Source organism: Tarenaya hassleriana, unplaced genomic scaffold (assembly GCF_000463585.1).
Source record: "Tarenaya hassleriana unplaced genomic scaffold, ASM46358v1 Cleome82, whole genome shotgun sequence".
NCBI lineage: Eukaryota > Viridiplantae > Streptophyta > Magnoliopsida > Brassicales > Cleomaceae > Tarenaya > Tarenaya hassleriana.
Genome location: NW_010970652.1, coordinates 145,667 through 163,867, shown reverse-complemented (window position 1 = coordinate 163,867; position 18,201 = coordinate 145,667). Strand labels below are relative to the sequence as shown.

Genomic DNA, 18,201 nt, shown 5'->3' with positions numbered 1-18,201 from the left:
GCAAATAATTTAACGTGCATTCCTACCATTGGTCGTCGTCTAGACTTTGGAATATGTTGTTTTATTTTATTTTATTTTTCCTCCTCAAAGATTTCATCACTTCCCAATCCGATCTCAATCAACGTATATGTGATTTTCCTAACATTTTCCTTTTCTGTACCTTTAATATTGCGAATGTACTTCATTGACGAGGAATTTGCCGTCCACTATCCGACAATCGTATGCCTTTGCCCTATACGTACGTATGTATGTATGTGTGTGGGTATGTACGTACGTACGTATGTATGTATGTGATCGCTCCTGTTTTAAATCATCGCTAGTGGATGGAGATATAGATTTGGATTGAGTGGTGAATGCTAATGATGATTTAAAATTCAACAATATGGAATTGAAATTGCAAATAAAAAAAGGGCAGAAAACGACCGTAACTACAAATATAGTAACAAAACAATATATATATATAATGGATTTGAATCTAAATATAATCATGGTAATTAGTGATGGATGGATTCAACTCTCGTTATAAATCCTAAATTAATCCAATCGTAATTATATATTTTAAGCAACTAGCTCAACAAGCATGCATTTTTTTATTTTGTTCAAATTGATCCAGTTATTAATATATAATATTTTTTATAACGTTAACCAAAAAAATTAAAGCAGCTGTATTTCAAACTCATGACAGATCATCTTCAACTTCAAGTATATCTGAATAATTGATTAGAAGCAGTTCAGTGATCGAGGCTGGTTAATTTAAAATTTTCATTAATTAAGACAACTCAGCCTAGATCAAATTATAAATTTTTAAAGTTTTTTTTTTTGCCATTGACCACCACTATCATAATCTGGGGACAAATAATATTTTAATTTTAGTTCAATGAAATAATTTTGGTGGTGTTGGGCGTTTGGCATCTGTCGGCCTTTATTTGTATGTAGCATAAGAAGATATAATGAGTGAATATCTGGAATCGTGTAATTATTCTGTTAACATATTACAAAAATATTTACCAAAAAAACATATTACAAAAATAATATGGAATAATAAAATAGATTCGTAAAAATCTCAACAAAATTATACAATTTGGTTGCGACGTTTACAACTTTACCAAACTTTACTGCCTATTATACATGTGACATTTACATTAGAATTTTGAAAATTCTAAAGTGGACCCACCATATTAGTATAGTCCATATATTATATATCATGTGATCTATATTACAATTTATTTAAATTTATTTAAAGTTAAGAAACAAAATATGAAAGTTTTGTAACGGATTTTCAAAGGATTTTTTTAGGTTATGGGCAACATATTCTCTTTTGCAAATATTATTATTCAATAATATTAACTTATTAAATATATTTCTATATATAGATTAGTTAAATTATATAAAATTACCGAAAAAAACTAAATCTTAAAAAGACGACGAGGTCTGTTAAACCCTAAAAATCCATTCGAACACTCTCATAACATAAGCAAGGATGACGTCATATATCTTACGTCAGCGATACCCTCCTCAGAAGCCATGAGTTCAACTCATCGAGTTGCGGATGAATCCATCCCCCCCCGAACCCCACCCCCACTCATTTAATTATTTAAGCTTTCCATTTTTACCCTTCCCCCACTACTCTCCCCTTTCCTCTCTCTTTCCCCATCTCTCTCCTCCTTACCTTTGTCTCTCTCTCTCTCTACTGAACCAAAAAAAAAATCTTATCTTTTTCTCTCACCTCTCCCACTATAATATACGCTTTCACCTTCCTCATTTACTCATCCAAAAACCCACCAAAAAGGCGAAATCCAAACTCCATTTCCGTCACAAGATCGATGGACGTTAAAGCCATAAAGCGAAAAGTTGTCGAGCAACTTGTCGAAGGCTACGAGTTCGCCACCCAGCTTCAGCTTCTCCTCTCTAAGAAGTCCTTCGACCTTCGCTCCCCCCACGACCAGACCCGACCCGGATCGTTTCCGGGTCTGGGTCCGGGTCCGGCCGATGATCTCATGCTCAAGATCTTGGGTTCTTTCGACAAGACCATCTCCGTCTTGGGCTCTTTCGAGCCTCTCTCTGTCCTCCCGGCCGTGGAGGGTTCCCGGAATGCTTCTTCCGGCGACTCTATGGCGGCGATTACGGTGGTTTCCGATGCACGGTGTGAGGATTCCGGCGAAAGTAGGAAGAGGCCTTCGGTGGTTGACAAGGGCAAGAGAGGGTGCTACAAGAGAAAGTAAGTTGATCTTCTTTTTTTTTTTCCATTGTGGCGCCTTTCTTTGAGATCGAGCTTGATGGATCCAGTTGTCTTTTTTGGTGGATTTCGGCAACTGTTCGATGGATCTTTTGCACATGTAATCACAGTTATGATTGGTTCTTGGAAAAGTGATAGAATCCACTTTCTCTGTCACAATAATAGGGAGTCCCGTGTGTGTGTGTGTGTATATATATACACATATTCATCCTTGAAAACAAATGATACATTTAAAGGAAGCAATATTCGAAAAATTCAGATTTCAATGAAAACATGGATTAGATTAATTTTGTTCGGATTTGAGACGCATGCATAGCAATCTCAGGCTGAGTTCAGACACCAGATCTACTTTTAGAAACCTAAGCACATAAGTAGAGTCTTGTACGGGTCAACGCATAATACCACTAGATCTGTTTTAATTACGTTATTATGTTATTGCAGGAGGAAATCGCAGTCATGGACAGTGGAGTCCAACACACTTGAAGACTCTCATGCTTGGAGAAAATATGGTCAGAAGGAGATTCTTAATGCCAAATACCCAAGGTATTTATAATCCATCCTTACATATATAATATATGTGTAGATGTATACATGTGGATACATATATGTAAGCATACAAGAGATTGTACATATGCATTTACACACATACATACATACACATTGATACATACATATATATATATATATATATAATAGAAAAGGCTACAAATCATAAATATGTTTCTTCATGTTCATCTTTTGTTGTCAAGGTTTTTGGCCTTTTTATCGGAAAATTGCAGCTTCAATAAGATCTTCGATGTTTATCATGTAATCTCAGGACACGTGTCAATTAGACCTGTCAGCCAATATGTATGTATATACATATAGTGATCGAACCACTCGTTTTGTTGGAATTATATATCTCGTGGACCCGTTTGAACATATGATATTTAGTCTATACATAATTCGTCTAGAACCAATCTTGTTGACACCCACGGGTCCAAAGGGGTATATGTGTGTGCGCGTGTGTGTATATATATATATGTACGGACATATAGTTTCTAATAAGAGATGATGCATCTTGATGTTGCAGAAGCTACTTTAGGTGCAGAAACAAGTACACACAAGGGTGCAGGGCTGTGAAGCAAGCCCAAAAACTCGAACACCGCCCTGGAATCTTCCAGATCACATACATAGGAAACCACACGTGTAACCCTAACGAGGACAGCCCGGTGACGGCCATGATCGAACCTTCAGAGATCGTAACGGAATATTCCGAAAACGCTTATTGTGGGTCTTCTTCTGTCGTAATCACAACTACTGCCGGTACCGACCAAAGTAGCAGCAAGGGCTGTAATAACAAACAAGAAGACGACGACGACAGCAAGATCATTGGTAGTCAAGTGAAGGAGGAAGACACGAATGGCAACCAGTTTCAAGACTTGTCGTTGGTCTGGCAAGACTTCATGGTTCTTGATGATGAACATGGCGAGCTCATGAATCGTTATGTGCATGATGACGACATGGATGATTTCATGGTGTTTGGAAGAAGTGATTTCTCATTTGGAGACACCGATCAGGTTTCCTTCTCCTCCGATGCATATTGCGTATAGGCAAATTGAAATAAAAAAAAAATTAGAAACTAATTATATGGATCGAAAAATTGTAAAATTAAATGTTTCAAGAACGTTAATTAACGTTTTACTGAGCAATGATGATGATGGTACTGCGTCGTAATGGTGGTATATAGCATATGTCCACATGAGGGTTATGTTGTGTTTTGTTGTTCAATAAAACACCATATATGTCCCAAGGCTTGTCCACAAATTAATAGTGGTTATATATATATATATATATATATATATGTACGTTCATACAAATTCAATGTACGTATATTGACTGCAACTCCCACTTGGGCCAAGGGACTGAATCTCGTTACATTTGATTCCTTGGATTGCAAAAACCGCCAACCGTTTTGTGACAATTTGTAACACGAATTACAATAAAATAAAATAAAATTCTTTCCTTTTTGTGTTTGCCGAATTTAATAATCAAGTAAATCTATGTACCACCAATCTTCACATAAATATATAAATGATCGTAGACCATAATAAAATAGTAAATTCCATAATTTCTACCCTGCAAAATTATTTGTCGACCTAGACTGTCCTTTCTTATCCGGTGTGTCGCGGTGGATTCGGTGGTGGTCGCGGCCGTTTGTCGACGATGCCGCCGCTGGAGAGAAGATGAACATTGCCCTGGCCTTGTCTTACACTCTGATACGAACATATGAACAACAACATAATATATACATAATTACATACATATATAAACACGCAGATACATGCATGCGGGATGGAATGGACCAGGGACCATATTTGTAATAACGAAACTGACATGGAATTATTAGACATTGATTTATTAGATTATGGACATTATGCAGGGGGTGTGAATTTAGGTTCGAAGCTCAAAGACTAGCCGGAACCCATTTGAAAAAATATTGGGTTTCGGGTCTAAATTTTTCGATCCGAAAAAAATCGGACTTTCGGGTCAGATTCAAATCGGATTTCGGGCCCGATTCATATCGGCTCAAAAGTTCGATAATTTTTTTCATAAAAATCTTAATAAAAAAAGAAAAAATAAATTTATGAAAGAATTTGAACGGACCAACATGGCCCAATTCAATCCTGAAGTCTATAGGACCGAGTTTCGGACTTGACAGAAATTTTTACTATTACAAACCAGTTTTGTTAAACCGTGTCTATTAAACCCGGTTCTCCATACATAGCATTAAAATCTTACGTGTTTTGACAATTTATATGCCATGTAAAATTGTTCAACATATTATTTTGGTCAAATTTATGGTAAAGACGATTAGACACTTTTAAGCAAATTTAGGAATTATCATATCCAATTTTGTAAGTTCGAGAATAAATAGGTACACCTTCAAGTTCAGGAATTAGTTTTCTACCATATTACAAGTTTAAAATTTTGTAGAAGTTTTTTTTAATAATTACTCGTCCAATACGAATAACTAAAAATCAATGATAATAACCATGAATATTCATGTATATTTCTTAAAGATATATATAATCATATTAAGTTTCAATATTTACAAAAAAAAAATTGTCTTTGAATAGGAGTGAACACTTAGCTTCGAGAATTTAGTTTCGAATTGAACCGAACTGAAACTGAATTGAAGAACATTCGATTCTAATTTGGTACATTTTTATAGAACCGAATAAATCTTTGTGGAACCAAACCTGACAAGTTCCAAACCAAAATCCGAATTATTCACCAATTTATATGTAAATATTAATATTATGTTTTGGTATTTATTTGGTATTCATATAACAATAACATTCGGTTCTAGTTTGATATAATTTTTATAAAACTAAAAAAAATTATTTCCAAACCGAACCGAAAATGGTAACGTCCACCCTAATTGAATACTGTGCAAACATCTTGAAAATTTTAAATACTCGAACTCGTTTATCAATACTATGCAATTTTTTTTGTTATGAATGTGCTTTAAATAATTTTCGGATTCGGTTATTCATAACCGGACACAAGTACGAGTATTGCGTATTATGTCGGAACAAACCTTATTTCTACAAAATCACTTCCCGGAATGTCATCTTGTCCGAGTCTTCGTTATTTTCTTTCTTCATGTTACACTTTAAGCTATTCAATGCATTGAAAACCTCAGCCTCCATTGATGAAGAATAGGAGCTTCCTGAGAAGAAAACACGCGTTCTGTTTCTCACCTCGATCCAACTGCAACCGGGTTTCTTCTGCAATCCTTTCTCCTTCATCAGAGCCATCGTTTCCGCCGCTTTTTCTCTCAATCCAGCTTCCATATAAAGATTAATCATCTGAACATAGTTGCTACCTCTGTCCGGTTCAATTCTCAGCAAGTTCTCAGCAGACAGTATTCCGAGCTCCACGTTATGATGAGTTCTTGAAGCCGACAAGAGGCACAGCCATATGCTCTTGTCTGCCTCAACGGGCATCGCTCGAACAAAACTGTAAGCCTCTTCTAAATGCCCGGCTCGTCCAAGAAGATCCACCATGTTTGCGAGAAATTCTTACTTAAAAAAAAGGAACGAAACAACAATCAGAGCATCAGCATCTTCCCCAACCCCATCCATCTTCTTTTTTTCTGGGGAAAAATTTCTGGCGAGTGATTTTGATTTCTTGAAGTTTCCGACGCAAGTACACCACGAAACGATGAGGGTCCACGTTTGTTGAACTGCCGTTGACTGAGACTCTTGTCTGAAAGCTTGGGGTTGAAAAAAATATTGTTTACCCTTTCAACGTTGAGACCTTTTCTCGCGCCATAAGATTTGTCAGATTCTTCTTGTTCTCTCTTCTCCTCTGATTTGTGCTTTCCCTTCCTGCACAAAGCCTGAATGATTGCAAGCTGAAATCAGAGATAGGAAAGTCAGATCGTCGGGTTCTTCTCCTGCTCTCTTCATCTCGTCGAACAAAGCCAATGCTCCGAGGTAATTGCCATGGGATCCATACCCAGAAATCATCAGATTCCACGAGACCAGAGTTTTGTGCAGCATTCTCCTGAATATATTCTGGGCATACTCCAAAAATCCACATTTCATATACATATCAATCAAAGCATTTTCTAGGTGGGTGTCGAAAGGTATGTTGAGTCTTATCGTATGCCCATGTAGGCTTTTCCCTTTCAGCAATCTTGCGGTTAATGAGATTGCTACAAGAACGCTTGTGATGGACACTGAATCCGGAAAGAAACCATGATCGACCATCTCATGGAAAAGACCTATTGACAGTTCCGGGAGGTTGTTTCGGCTGTAGCAAGATATCATTGAATTCCAAGCAACGATGTTCTTACGTGGCATGCCTGAGAATACTTCGAAAGCCATTTCTGGTACGTCACATTTGGAATACAGGTCAATAAGGGAACTGCCTACGAAAACATCCAACTCTAATCCAGTTTTCATCATGTAGCCATGAACCTGAAGACCAAAACCGAGAGCCTCTAATCCTGTACATGCATTTATAACACTGGCCATGATGTCGGAATCAGGTCTTAAGCTCTCACTATTTTTCATGCACCTGAAAATTTCCAGAGCCTCTGTAAATTTACCGTTTCTGCAAAACCCCGATATCAGGGCACCCCATGCAACCAAATCCTTTACTTCCATTGAATTGAAGACTAAACTAGCATCGTTATCACGACCAGACTTAGAGTACATAGTCAGTAACGCGCTCTCTACAGTAGCCTTACTTTGTATAGGCCTTTTAACCAGTTCTGCATGAATCGACTTACCATATTCATATAACCCTAGCATGCTGCAACATGTTATGATGTTCGACAAGGTGAAGGAATCGGGCATAACATTTTTCTGTCTCATCGAGTCGAACAATTCCAAAGCATTGTGCCCGCAATCATTGTTTGCATATGCTGCAATGATTGCATTCCATATTTCAAGTCCTTTATCTGGAATGTTATGGAAGATAGTTCCTGCCTCGTCAACCAAACTGCATTTTCCATACATGGTAAGTAGAGAAGTGCAGACAAATGGGTCATGCTCAAGTCCCATTTTTACCACATCACCATGGATCTGCTTCCCAAAATCAACATTCTCACTTTGACCACAAGCACCTAGAGCTCCTGTAATGGAAGTGGAAACAGGCTTGACACTATTACTCTTAGCTAGCGTGTACAGTTCCAAACTAGATTCCCAGAGTCCATTATCCAAGAATCCGACAATCATCACATTCCATATCACAATATTTGCCTTATCTTTCATCCCAACAAACAAACGCCACGCATTCGTTGATAAGCCGAACTTGAAGTACATATCAATTAGAGCAGTTTCCAAGAAAGAATCTCCATTCCACGAATTCCTCAGCATATACCCATGAATCTGCTTTCCTCCCTCCCGCCCACGGTTTCCATCTTTACACAAGACGCCAACAACAATGGTTAACGAATAAGCATCAGGCCTTACACCCAATTCCAGCATTCGACGGAGCTGATCGACTCCCGCCTTAAAATGTCCAAATCTGAAATACCCATCAATCATAGAGTTCCAAACCGTGACATCCTGGGAAGAGACCCCATTCTCAGACAAAACATCGAACACTTGGACTGCGTAATCCAGCAATCCGCCTTTCACGTACATATTGACGAGTGAGGACGCAATATAGAGATCGTATTGCCGGCCCAATACGATAACAGAGGCATGAATGGTTTTACCATAGTCGAGGTTTGGAAGAGAAGCACAAGCTTTGAGAAGAGAAGGGAAGGTGAAGATGGAGGTCCGTAATGGGGAAGAACCGTGCTTGGTGTACAAATGCAGAGCTTGCCGGTATTCTCCTTGTTGAACTAGGGTTTTTATTCGAGAACTAATCGAAGTTGGAAAAATGTGCGATTTAGCCAGACATGAAAATCCCCGACACAGGTAAACTTGTCGGAGCCTGAAACACATGTCAACATCGTCGTCGTCGTCTTCCGGCAGCGCCCATTTTCGAATCCAAAGATATCTGAAAAATTCTAGTCATAAATCTCCATGTCTTCACTCTTAATCACATCTTTTCTATGTGAGATGGATGCTTTTACCACTCGAGGACGTTGATGATCTCGTTTGTGGGATGAATTATAAAAACAAAAAGGAAAAAAAATCCGGATATTAACCAAAAATCGTCCACCAGAAAACGACAAAAGACGCAGAAACTGAAACACGCAAACGACACGCAGTTCGTTGGACTTGAGTTCCCAATGGAGATTGCGTCATCATCAGCATCAACCCATCCATTGCGTTTTCCGAATATTCGCCATCATCGTATAAAAACGAGAAATTCTTACTTAAAAAAAAGGAACGAAACAACAATCAGAGCATCAGCATCTTCCCCAACCCCATCCATCTTCTTTTTTTCTGGGGAAAAATTTCTGGCGAGTGATTTTGATTTCTTGAAGTTTCCGACGCAAGTACACCACGAAACGATGAGGGTCCACGTTTGTTGAACTGCCGTTGACTGAGACTCTTGTCTGAAAGCTTGGGGTTGAAAAAAATATTGTTTACCCTTTCAACGTTGAGACCTTTTCTCGCGCCATAAGATTTGTCAGATTCTTCTTGTTCTCTCTTCTCCTCTGATTTGTGTTTCCTCTCTCAGATTGATCTGAACCCTTTTCCCAGATTCGGTGAAAAGCCATGCCAAGCCGCTCTAGCAACCTCGGTGGCCAAAGAGGCAAGAAAGGGACAAAAGAGAGAGGACACCACAAGCATGGTTGTTGTTGTCGTTGTTGGCAACCGTCTTCCATGGTTAGAGGTATGGGGAGATGTTTATTTGCAGGTTGTTACCCTGTGATCCGATGTTTCGGATTGGACGAAAGACGGCATCTTCACCCCATTCACCATAAGCATTTCTTCTGATCCTCTCTGGTTATTGATTCTTGGTGGGTTTGTATATATATATATATATATATGTGTGTGTATGCTACGTAGGATTGGCAATACTCAATCGTCACGCCGGAAAACATCATCCAGAAGGGATTTACAGGCATTTGAAAGGTTTCTTGATTTCTGAAACATGTAAAAAGCAGTTCCCCTCTTCTTTTTGTTGGGATCGAAAGAGTTAGAAGAACAAGAATGCTTGAGATAATCAGATGGTGTCATGGTCAGAGAGTTCAAGCTTCTGATACATATGCAGGGAACAGACAAGTTTATGAATCAATAATTCGATCCAAAGATAATAATAATAATAATAATAGTAATCTCTTTTTCTCAATTTGATGTCTGTTCTGCCTCCTATCTGTTCCTATTCGAACTTTTGTCAGCTTCTGCAGTTCATCAGACGGCACTTCAGTGTCTTCACGTCTGAGAGTTTCAGAGGTTTCAGCATGAACATCTGCGCTCCGCTCGCTAAGCATCTGCATTAGTTTAGGGCAAAACCAGAACATATTTGATCTCCGAAAAGAACAGAACTTTCCTCCCCGAAAAAGGCTGTAAGGACGATGGTGAAGGAAGTGAACTCACTTGTCGATACGGGTAGGGATGTTTTCCGATGACATGATCACGACAGGTACCTCCCTCAGACCCGACGACTCCTGCTGTCGAACACCAATACCATCGAAAAACGAAAGAGATCACGAGAGATGTCTGGGGCAAATCGAGAAAAACTCGAGGCACGGTTCGTACCTTCACCCTCTTGAGCAGCTCGAAACCGGTCATTCCGGGCATGCAGTAATCGGTGATTATAAGATTGACCTTCGAAATCTGAGGACAACAATTGTCGCGTTATCGGAAAACACGTCTCCATGAACCTATCAGAACTGCATTCATGCATATGACAGCATATGATGATGCTTAATCTCTTGAGGAGAATTCAATGTTCTGCTTACATTTTTGGTCTGTTCTTGATCTCCCAGGCCTAAATACTCCAATGCTCGAAGCCCGTTCTCCGCCGTGGTCACTGCACAAGTAATATATCCAATTTTCAGATCAAAAGGACAGATTTTGAGAGAGAGAGAGGGGAAATCTCTAAATTGCCTTTGCAAGAGGAGATCTTGAGCAACTTCTCGACGAGCTTACGATCCACAAGGTTGTCATCGACGGCTAAAACATGAAGCTCTCCATTACCGTTTTCGTATGGAACCTCCATAGACGGGCAAGAATTGCCTACGCAACCTCCACTCTCCATCCCCGTGAACCCTCTGTTCGGTTACTTGTTCGTCAAGAAACCGAGAAATCTCTGCGACAAGAATTGTAAGGGACAAACACCGAGGGTTAATCCCAGTTCCGTTTCTCTGACACGGAAGAGAAATAAAAAAAAAAACATAACACTGAAACTTGAAAAGGGAGAAAAGACAAACCGTACATGAAGGAACAGAGAGAGAACCAAGAAGACAGTATGTGTGAATCATGTGAATATGGTGATGGTATTTATGAAGGTTTTTTTTTTTTAGTTTGGTGGGAGAATAATTATAATTCCAAAAAAAAAATGAAAAAGGAGCATTAAGAAGAAGAAGAAGAGATTGAATTAAAGAAGATCACAGATATTTCGTGATCTCTTATCTTAGGGGCATGTATTTTTTATGTATCCTTCTGATTTGCTTCAGTCTCAATTCATTACACGCACATATACATACATATATACATATATGCATATATGTGCACATATGTATAGAATTTTCTATATTGTTTCTGTCGAAGAATTGAATAAGAATCTTTTTGTCTTTTTACATGGTGTCACCTAAAATCCTCACTGGTAACAAGGGCATGTTCGTGGGGTACTCTTTAGGACCACCCCCATAAATAACATACATACATACATACATACATACATACATACATACATACATACATACATACATACATACATACATACATACATACATACATACATACATACATACATACATACATACACACACACACACATACATAAAATTAGAAATGGGGGATCTCAAAGTTGGTAAGAACATGATCGAAATAAAATCAATGTGATCCGATCGACCACACCACCGGTGGACCATAATTTTTCCGATATGTAAAAGATTTTTCTCGTTTAATTTAAGAAACAACTTGTGAGACTGAATCTTGAAAATGGCCGTACGGATCCGCTGGGATTTTTGTTATTCAATAACAAAAATAAAAAATTCCAAATATAATTTCCTTTTCTTTCTGGATTATATCGTGGGAATATTGCAGAGACAATATACATATATATATATATATAATAATTGTGTTGGCTTGCAAATGGATAGCAAATCCGATACGGATACGAGGTCCCTCCCCATATCATATTATGTCTGATTCTCTGACTATCAAAATAAATGAACCGTAGCTTCTCCATTTCCTATAAAATTATAATCAATAATTTGTCTTTGGGTGTGTTGGAAATTATGTCAATTCTTCAATCCTGAAAAAAATAATAATAATTGCACGGACCATAGGCTTTAAGAGAAGATCTTTGATCATATCCACAACTTGTTGCATATCTAGCCTTTGTATGATTTTATAGTTTTATATAATTCACGAGTAGATGTCACATGCCATGCCTACAGATAGTTTTATATTTGCAATTTTCGAATTCGAATTGAATTGGAATTGAGCAATTGAAATTTCTATAATTTGATTTTCAATCAATTGATTGCATTATGTTTAAGGATTTTATAACAAATATACCAAAACGAATTTGATTACAATCCAGCCTAATCCGATGCAATAGTGGGAAATTATGATATGGCATATATTAATTTCCTGAAGTTATTAATCTCAATATTGAGTTTGTCAAGCATTTTCAACTGCTGTTAACACTAACTAACCAAAAGATTAAAATTATTATTAATGAAAATTAACCTTTTCATATATAAAAGAACAGCACAAAATATTAATAGAAAAAAAAAAGTGCCATATAACATGGAATATAGATATAAATCCCAAAAACCTTAACGATGATTTCACCCATTTCACGGCATACAAAAGACATCAGAAACTCAAGACAAGGACATGCCGGAGGTAATCGTATAGAAATCACTTGATGGTAGCCTTTGGAATCTTGGAAGAACATGGACCGGCTGAGGTCATGAATGGAATACCTTTGTATGTGGCCACACCCTTTTCGTCTGTGAAGAGATTCTGCAATGGCCATGATGAAACACAACCTCAGACATGAACGTAGTATAGCCAAAATGTGATGTAACTGCGTATGATAAGTTGTAGTTTATGAAAAGCTTTGAAGATTGCGGATGAAGTTCACACCGGTGTTATTTTCTCGAGCTGCTTCTTTTTCGGGTTGAGCACTTCTTCGGGCTTTCCTTCAATCCTAAGATGCAATGCACCAAAACGAGACCTTGTCATGCATCGGTGAAGGGAAATATGTTTATGAGGAGCAGTAATCTCCATGCTAGTGATTTGATCGATACCCGGAAAATGAAACTCGCTCTCCGGGCTTGGCTCCTTCGGGTGGTAACAAAGGCTCTACGACCGTGTGATCCTCATTCGAAGCACAAAGAACCTGTAGGAAGGAAATCAGGAACAGAGAAGGAAGCCAATGCCATCATTTGCAACTTCTAAATCATTTTTTGGAGAATGAAATGGTTCATGCAAATTTAAACTAGGGGGCAAACTAAATGTCCTTTTGTGCTTCGAGCTCAACATTAAATCCATGCTCGGTTGACAATAATTTCCAAAATCGTTAGCATTAACAAGCCACGAGTGTTGAACAATTTGCACAGCGATAGATCAGTTTGATGCAGGTGGGAAGAAAGCATTACCAGTCCTTCAGACAACACATCTCTTAGCTTTCCAGGTTTTACATTGGTGATCAGCACAACAAGGCGGTTCTTCATCAGATACAGAAATCAAGAAACCAGAGGTGAGTAAGCTTAACAATTCGAGAAGCTTGAGAGTGAAAAAGACTAATAAGCCAATCTATACAAGTATAGATAATTTTCCATTTCTTGATAAGCTAAAGCCATTACTGTACCGTCAAATCATCTGGGCTGCAGAATTTTGCCAGGCCACTGACAACCTGTCTCACTTTACCCTCACCGACATCTATCTCTTCAACCAGCAAACTGCATTTTCAATAAATACAGCATAAGGCTTTAAACATATTCTACGCGTAAGCAGATCCCATAAGCCCTTTTTGGCATATCCCAGATACGACAGAGATGACATGGATTAAAATGCTCAACCTCAAATGGAAGATGAAGAGTTTTTTTGACAAACCTATCTGCAGATGGATGTTTCCATGCTTTGCGAATCAGACCGACCTGAATATTTAGCAAACTGACACTAAGCTCTTTATCTTTGTCGGTTGCTGCTGTTTCAGCAGGCTTTTTCTTTTCTTGACTGGCTTCCTTCTCTTTTGATGCCTTTTTCTTGTGTTCCTCAAACAACAAGCAGAAATTTAAGTTTCTGTTGCAAGATAAATATACTTACAACCAACAGGAACCCAAATACGAAAGCTATACCTGAGACTCGTTTTTCTTGTTGCTCTGCTGTGTTTCTGACTTGTCAACAGTTTTTGAACCCTGTCCCGGTGCAACATTTTTTGCATTAGAGTCTGCTTCCAGCTTAGGGGCGCTTCTGAGTACCTGCACTTAGAATAAGAGAGAAATATCAGAATTCAGAAGAAAATCATCACAGAAAAGAAAAAGACCATTTGTCATGCATATGAAAAGGCATGCTTACTCTTATGTAGGAGAACAAAATTCTAAGATCAAGAAAGGAAATTGTATTCACCTCAAAGTCAAACTCCGGCTCCTCCACAGGTATTGGCCCAAATAGTTCTGACAACTCTTCTCTATTCTGTAAACATAATAGTTTGCGACATTACTACTATAAACAAACACAAAGACAGGAAGTGCAAAATGATGATATTGCAGAGAGCAAAAAACTGTCATAGTAACTGACTATGAGGTTTAGACAACCTTAGCGCAATTGAGGATCGTAAAATTTACAATGCCGGTCCTACCTGAATGTAGTTCACCCATCTCATAACATGAGGTACTTTCTTCTTGTCTGAATCTGGGAGGCCACGCTAGTAGCAACAGTCAACAGAAACTTATTAATCCTTAAGGTCTCACTTTGAATCAGCGGTTAACAGAAACTGATATTGTTCTATATAAACATTCATTCAGACACAACTGAACTAAGGCAATAAGAATGTAAGTCAATCTAGGAATTAAAACAAGAGCTAAAATTCCAATACCACTGAAGAATGCAAAGCTGAAAACACAGCAATATCCGCACCAGACGGTGTCAATCCCTTTCCCAAAAGCACTGACTTGGTAACCAACTCCCCATTCAACTGTTCAAGGGCAGGGAAACATGCTGTGGAATCCAGAGGGAGACCCTCCACGAATTCCAGCCACTGGAAGACCTGGAACCAGTAATTACTTTTAGAACTGTGAACCTAAGGCGCATTGGCTATGGAAAGCAATATTTACCATACTTCTCGAATTACCACCACCCGGAAGCCATTGTAACGCAAACAAACTAATCCCAGCTTCGATCGGAAAACAATCACAGTAAAAAATGATTTTACCTCTTCCTTTGGCGCAGACACTTCCTTTCCAGATGAATTCAGGACATTAGAATACAGCTTCTTGATATCAGTCTCGCCAACGCCACCCAGAAATGGCTCCTTCACAATGATATAAAATTGAATCAGAAAGAGAGCCCAAAATGTTCAACATTTTATACATCAACAAAGACCCAATTGAGTATATAAATCAACAAGGCAATTCCAACGATTACGATTTCAACGAATCCATACACTCTGAGTAGCAACTTTCTTGCTTTTCATTTTCCCATTACCCAAACAAAAAAAAAAGGCCGGTTCCTCTTCTCAAACCCGACTTGATGTATACCAACAAGACGAAGCAATCAAACCCAATTAATAACAAAATAACAGCTGAGACTACCCGAAAATGTGAAATCGAACCAGACTCCCTGCACATTCCGCATGCAGGCAATACTTCAAAAATCGGGAAAAAAACATTTGAAAGCTTATGAGGTGAAATCTTCTTCGCTTACAGGTTCCACGGAGAAGTGTTTGCAAAGACCAGATACAATCATCTGCTTCCTCTTCGGATCCATCGCCTTCTTTTGTTATGTTACTTTTCTCTTCCTCCGAAATTTTCCTCTCTCGGTGCTCTCGAAGAAGAAGAGAAACAGCCAGTTAGTTCATCGATAGGGTTTTACTAACTAACAGTTAACGGCGTTATCTCATCTTATTATGGGCCTCAATTACGACTTCGGCCCATATATTTCTTCGTCACGGGCCTCAGAATTGATTTTGTACCCACCCAACGTGAAAAATCATTAGCTCTACCCGTGTAAAGTGCAGGAGTTATGAAAAAGAAATACGTATTTTTTACTAAAAAAAATATATAACTTTTTTATCCTAAAATGTAGTTTAAATTAGGAAATGCATCCTAATTTTTATTATATTTTCCCATAAGATTAATATTATTGAAACGGTCTCGAGTGAAAAAAATCATCATCATCATCATCATCGTCATCATAGTAAAAGTTAAGGGATTTTAACCAAAAAAATAAAATAAAATAAAAGTTAAGGGAATGGTAAATAGTAAATAGTAAAATAATAAAAGCGAATTCGCCACGCCCCGCTACACACTGCCCGATAAATTCCTTCAAAGCTGTGGAAAGAGTAAGGGGGAGAATTGACACTCAACTCAATTTAACATTTTCATTTAAAAAAATAAAAAGAAACTACAAAACAAATAGTAAAATCCAAAACGCCCCAATGAAACGTTGTTTTCTCTCCACAATATATATATATATATATATATATATTATTTTTCCATTTTTTACTGCCAAAAGGAATAAAGAGTAAAAAAATAAATAAATATTATAATTAATATGGCCAGACAGTGAGACCAAAACCCTAGTTAGTTAATGCCCTTTTATTTTAAAAAGTGTATTTTTTGGCTTCAACTGTTTGAAACTTTGCATTTGAGATTGTGAAATGGTCTTCTTATTACAGAATGGATGAGATTCCCTGCCCAAACAGAAGTTCCCAAACCAAACTATTGAAGTCCCAAATCAAAGTCAAAACCCTAAAAACCTTTTTTTTTTCTTTGTTTACAAATAAAAAACCCTAAACCCACCATTTTTAATATCTCTTTTTCTACTCTGCTCCTCCATCTCCTCTAGGCTCTACCATGTGGTGGTTTTAGTTTCCATCCAAAACTTTTGTATCTTTATTCATATCCATTGAGTACACTCTATGATGAGATTTATCTTCCCATATTATCAAATGATTTCGAATATAACAAAATCGAGTCACACGATTGAATTACACCGTATTTTTGTTAGAAAAATATCACATAACTTTATATTGTTGTATACTGAAATTCGAGTCATATGCAACAAATAATAGTTAATGAAACTAAAGATTGGATGATTCAATTGGTAAGAAGAGAGTAAATATCTTTTTCAATCTATATTTGATTCTCTATATAAATTTTTTCGATCTTCTTGAAGATATAGTTGGATTAAAGGTTCGATTAATTCTCGGATTATTAAAATAATAATAATAATAATAGCTAATGAAAGAATGGTGTAGGGGTCCAAAACAGGCGGACTTGACCCGGTCCAACCTGTTCGATTCGAATCAATCCATTTTCAACAAGATCGTATGTAGTTTGTTTTTGGTGAATTAAAATATTAAAAATAATAAAGTAATAATTTTTGTTTGAGGAAATTCTTGACTTTCGAACCGGTTTACGGACCGGTGGAACTGATCTATGACGAGTTGGTTCGTCTGACCATTTTTTTTCTTCTAGACTCATATTTTTCTAGTTCAAATCTTTAAAACGAAATAGCTCGCGAACCAGTTCATGGACCAAGTCTCCTTTATGCATCTCCGGAATAGTGTATGGTTGCAAAAAATCACAGGGAACGAGCTACATTGATGAATAGTGTGAGTTATAAGAACAAAAAAATCTGTCTACTTTGTTGTATCTCTCATGCCAACCAGGCAACCACCACCACCACACCTACTGCTTGTCTTAATGATCCTTTCTTTTGTTTGCCCTAACTATAATAACTAAGTTAATTAAATTATGCTGTGACCACTATGCCATTCTCCCTTTCTTCATCTTACCCCAAATGCCCTCTCTCTCCACGAGAATTACGGAACCAACCATCAACCGTTTTGCAATTTTCTTTAATATGACCAATGTAGCAATAAATTAAGTACCCTAAGAGGACCCAAAAGTGTTTAATTTTCTTTTTTCTTCGATTCAAGGGGTGCATTACACAAGATTAGAAAGTTGTGATATTCTTAAATCATTTTGGAGGGGTAGTTTGGTCATTTCCATTTTCCCCAGAAAAGAGAGCGGAGGAAATGGGATTATGAGTTGGCCAATCATTTTCCACTACACCTTACAAAAGAAAAAAAAATAAAAGCAAGCCTGAGGGAAAATACCACGTGTCAGCCACGTCAGACATCTATACCTACCGCAT

The 18,201-nt window shown here is 37.7% G+C and overlaps 4 protein-coding genes across 5 annotated transcripts; 1 reads left to right on the top strand and 3 right to left on the bottom strand.

Annotated features, from left to right (window-relative positions):
• The first annotated feature begins 1,646 nt into the window (after positions 1–1,646).
• LOC104803213 (probable WRKY transcription factor 70) lies at positions 1,647–3,952 on the top strand. Its single transcript, XM_010527114.1, has 3 exons — positions 1,647–2,218; positions 2,678–2,779; positions 3,309–3,952. Exons 1-3 carry the CDS (start codon positions 1,824–1,826, stop codon positions 3,826–3,828), a joined length of 1,017 nt encoding a protein of 338 aa, XP_010525416.1. The 5' UTR covers positions 1,647–1,823; the 3' UTR covers positions 3,829–3,952.
• Positions 3,953–5,685: 1,733 nt separating this feature from the next.
• Positions 5,686–9,741, bottom strand: LOC104803298 (pentatricopeptide repeat-containing protein At2g40720). Its single transcript, XM_010527217.1, has 3 exons — positions 6,604–9,741; positions 6,358–6,490; positions 5,686–6,302 (listed from the first exon to the last, which is right to left on the bottom strand). The coding sequence occupies exons 1-3, from the start codon at positions 8,683–8,685 to the stop codon at positions 5,827–5,829; spliced, it is 2,691 nt and encodes an 896-aa protein (XP_010525519.1). The 5' UTR covers positions 8,686–9,741; the 3' UTR covers positions 5,686–5,826.
• Positions 9,742–9,850: 109 nt separating this feature from the next.
• Positions 9,851–11,212, bottom strand: LOC104803211 (two-component response regulator ARR17-like). 2 transcript variants are annotated; one of them, XM_010527112.2, is made up of 6 exons: positions 11,075–11,212; positions 10,747–10,948; positions 10,599–10,669; positions 10,396–10,473; positions 10,234–10,307; positions 9,851–10,127 (listed from the first exon to the last, which is right to left on the bottom strand). In XM_010527112.2, exons 2-6 carry the CDS (start codon positions 10,895–10,897, stop codon positions 10,031–10,033), a joined length of 471 nt encoding a protein of 156 aa, XP_010525414.1. In that variant the 5' UTR covers positions 10,898–10,948; positions 11,075–11,212; the 3' UTR covers positions 9,851–10,030. The 2 variants fall into 2 exon arrangements, with proteins under 2 accessions (XP_010525414.1, XP_010525415.1); XM_010527113.2 differs by having other exon boundaries at positions 10,234–10,304; positions 11,075–11,208.
• Positions 11,213–12,569: 1,357 nt separating this feature from the next.
• LOC104803210 (aminoacyl tRNA synthase complex-interacting multifunctional protein 1) lies at positions 12,570–15,891 on the bottom strand. Its single transcript, XM_010527111.2, has 12 exons — positions 15,745–15,891; positions 15,254–15,352; positions 14,918–15,088; positions 14,681–14,746; positions 14,449–14,514; positions 14,178–14,300; positions 13,933–14,084; positions 13,688–13,778; positions 13,476–13,544; positions 13,125–13,216; positions 12,961–13,024; positions 12,570–12,837 (listed from the first exon to the last, which is right to left on the bottom strand). Exons 1-12 carry the CDS (start codon positions 15,805–15,807, stop codon positions 12,733–12,735), a joined length of 1,161 nt encoding a protein of 386 aa, XP_010525413.1. The 5' UTR covers positions 15,808–15,891; the 3' UTR covers positions 12,570–12,732.
• Between the last annotated feature and the right edge of the window lie 2,310 nt (positions 15,892–18,201).